This window comes from Scardinius erythrophthalmus, assembly GCF_964197995.2.
Source record: "Scardinius erythrophthalmus genome assembly, chromosome: 11".
Classification (NCBI taxonomy): domain Eukaryota; kingdom Metazoa; phylum Chordata; class Actinopteri; order Cypriniformes; family Leuciscidae; genus Scardinius; species Scardinius erythrophthalmus.
In genome coordinates this window covers 11,138,488-11,141,252 of record NC_138231.1, presented here as the reverse complement: position 1 = coordinate 11,141,252, position 2,765 = coordinate 11,138,488, and the positions used below count along the sequence as shown (strand labels likewise).

Below are 2,765 nucleotides of genomic sequence, written 5' to 3'. Positions count from 1 at the left end.
ATAGTAATATGTTGATTAGAACAGAACTTTAATTGAAAAACTGACATGAAAAGAACATCATAACCAAAAATGTGGAATCATAAATGATGCTGACACCCAAAAAGAACAGGGCATTGACTTCAGTAATGAGCCTCTGCTGCTTTATTCATGTTTGCAAATTAAAATATAATAAATTAACATTTGTTTTTCTAAAAATATACAAAAATACTGTAAAACTTTCCTAGAAAGCCTCAGCACAGTAGTATTGCCATGTACCGCATACTATAATAAGCACAGTGGTCTATCTATTTTGAAAACCGATGAAGATGAAACTCTTCTGCGTTGGGATATTTCCACATTCCCTTCCTTTACAACATTCCAGACTATGACATTCGGGATCGGAATGTCTTTTCGATACGCTGTACTCAATTAAGCATATAGAGTAACTGGTAAATGCACACTCTCGCTCACATTCATATCACTTCAATAGATGTTTTTAGGCTCTTATATACACACACAAGCATCATGGAGGCAACATAGGCCTGAGAAGATGTGGAAAGGGTGGAGAGAAGAACAACTTGAAGCATCTGCTCACAGTTCAGTGAATCTCTGAGCAGCACAGGGTTCTGGTAAATATGGCCAATAAAGTTTATAGTACATTGCTGATTGAGACAATTACACACTATTATCTACAATCATGTCACATAACCACCAACATTATTTAGAATATGCATTCACTGACATCTGATATCACTGGAGGTCTGAAAGAACAAAACATGATTTTTTTTTTTTTTTTTTTTGCCTGCTACATTAATACTAAACAGACTTTCTGGGCTTTTTTTTTTGCTTTTCTCACTCTCCAGCCCCTGCATATGTGATGCACAGCATGACTCTTGGGTGTCCAAACCATCTTCATGCAAAACAAATCCATTTCTGTTACATAATGGCATGAACCAGCTGATAAAAGTTTGCTCTTGAATGATTCACTTCCACGGCTGTTGTGTTTTCTGGGTTTGTCGGTTTGGATTTCAGGGTTCCCACACTTTTTGACCACCGAATTTATATGATTTTTCTCATGACTTGCAATTTGAAGGATTGTTTTTTTAAAGGTACAGAGATCACATTCATTTTTAACCTAAGATTTACTTGAGCATAACCAGAGAAAAAAAATGATATTGACTACACAAATTCCCATGACTTTTTCAGGCTTTTGAAATTCCCTGATACATCCAGGACTGTGGGAACACTGTGGTTTACGGATCCAAGAAAACACACACCAGTAATATCAGTCTCATTAAAAAAAGGACAAAGCCAGAGAATGAACAAAAACGGGGAAAAGTCGTTGAGATTAACAGCTCACTCGGCTGGGCTGTTGCTTACAAACAAAGTCTGTCATGAAATCGAACTCGTTCTGTCCCAGCCACAGCTCTGGCAGCTCCTTTATTCGGTCCAAGCCCATTTCTATCACCAGTGACATCAAGACCTCCTCGTCAATAAAATCCGTGTCGATAACGTTGGGGGGCAGCATTGCTGCAGGCATGTGGTGGCCAGGCAGAGGAACCCCAGACGCGTTCTGCTTAGCGTTACTGTCTCGGAACTGCTGTCCTGTCCCGTTTAACTGGTGGCTGGCGGGGTGCAGTTCGTGCATGTAATGGTGATGATGGGAAGGATGCGTGAGGTGACCGTAGTAAGGCGTGTTGAGCTTCTGCAACTGCATGCTGGCAGCGAGCTGCTGCCCTTGTCCGACAAACTGGGAGTTAAAGCGGGCAGGCAAGTTGCCATTGGGGATCCCTCCGTTTATATTATTCCCAGAGGCCATGGAATGCCGGATCCCGTGGTTTGCGTTTACATTCCCTCCCGCGTAATGCATGTGATCTCCCATGATAACGTTATAGTGTTGTTGCTGTGGAAGCGCGTTGGAAAACTGTCCCATTCCCATCCTGCGCGCGGAGTGCTGATGCCCATTCACAGCATCTGGGAAGCGTCCATGGTTCATTGCCATCATTCGGTCTACCATTCCCCTGGAAAACAGTTTTGAAAAGTTCATTTAAAAGTTAACAGCCTAAAATTCGCGTAGCTAAAAATATAGTGCCGGTAAATCCGCAAACTCGCAAAGGGCATCATGATTTGCTTTGAAAACATTCAACCGAAGCTTATTTGCAACATGCATGCGTAAACACACACGCGTCTGACCGTGTCATAAGCAGGCTAAACTTTGTAACCTTTACCTCTCTGCTTGAATCTGCTGAGTGCGTCGCACCACCGCAGTCGGCAACAGCAAAAAGTAACTGACAATCCCAGAGACGAAAGAGTTTACAATCCCTCCTAATCCAAGTCAATAAAAAGCGTATGCTCTCCAAATACAGACCGCATTCAGCGCCAGCCGCCGCATCAAAAACATTACGAAAAAAACTGCTGCATGCTTCTCGGTCAGCACTCATATACAATCAAGCCATGGGCGGAGCAAAGCCAACCTTCAATCTGACTACACTCCAGCCTGTGGCAAGCCGGATTATCATGGAGGCTATTCCTCCAGACTACTTTAAATATACACGTTTTACTGTTCGCGGGTAGTACTTAAAATGTAATTTTTTTTCCTGAATCTGTTGAATAATAAGATACTATTCCAGTATTCCTAGTAGCAATTAAATATACACTAGTGGCATTTTATTATAGACATGTAGTGTTTAATATAATTTTTATTTGAAATAAAATTAGCCACTCTGACATTTCACTAAATGTGACAAGTAAAAAGCAACTGAAAGTAGTGAAAGTAAAGTCTTACC

At 41.3% G+C, this 2,765-nt stretch overlaps 1 protein-coding gene across 1 annotated transcript; it reads right to left on the bottom strand.

Moving 5' to 3' along the window:
• On the bottom strand, positions 1-2,466 carry cited2 (Cbp/p300-interacting transactivator, with Glu/Asp-rich carboxy-terminal domain, 2). The gene is made up of 2 exons (XM_081377942.1): positions 2,208-2,466; positions 1-2,000 (listed from the first exon to the last, which is right to left on the bottom strand). The coding sequence occupies exon 2, from the start codon at positions 1,994-1,996 to the stop codon at positions 1,328-1,330; it is 669 nt and encodes a 222-aa protein (XP_081234068.1). The 5' UTR covers positions 1,997-2,000; positions 2,208-2,466; the 3' UTR covers positions 1-1,327.
• Positions 2,467-2,765: the final 299 nt, after the last annotated feature.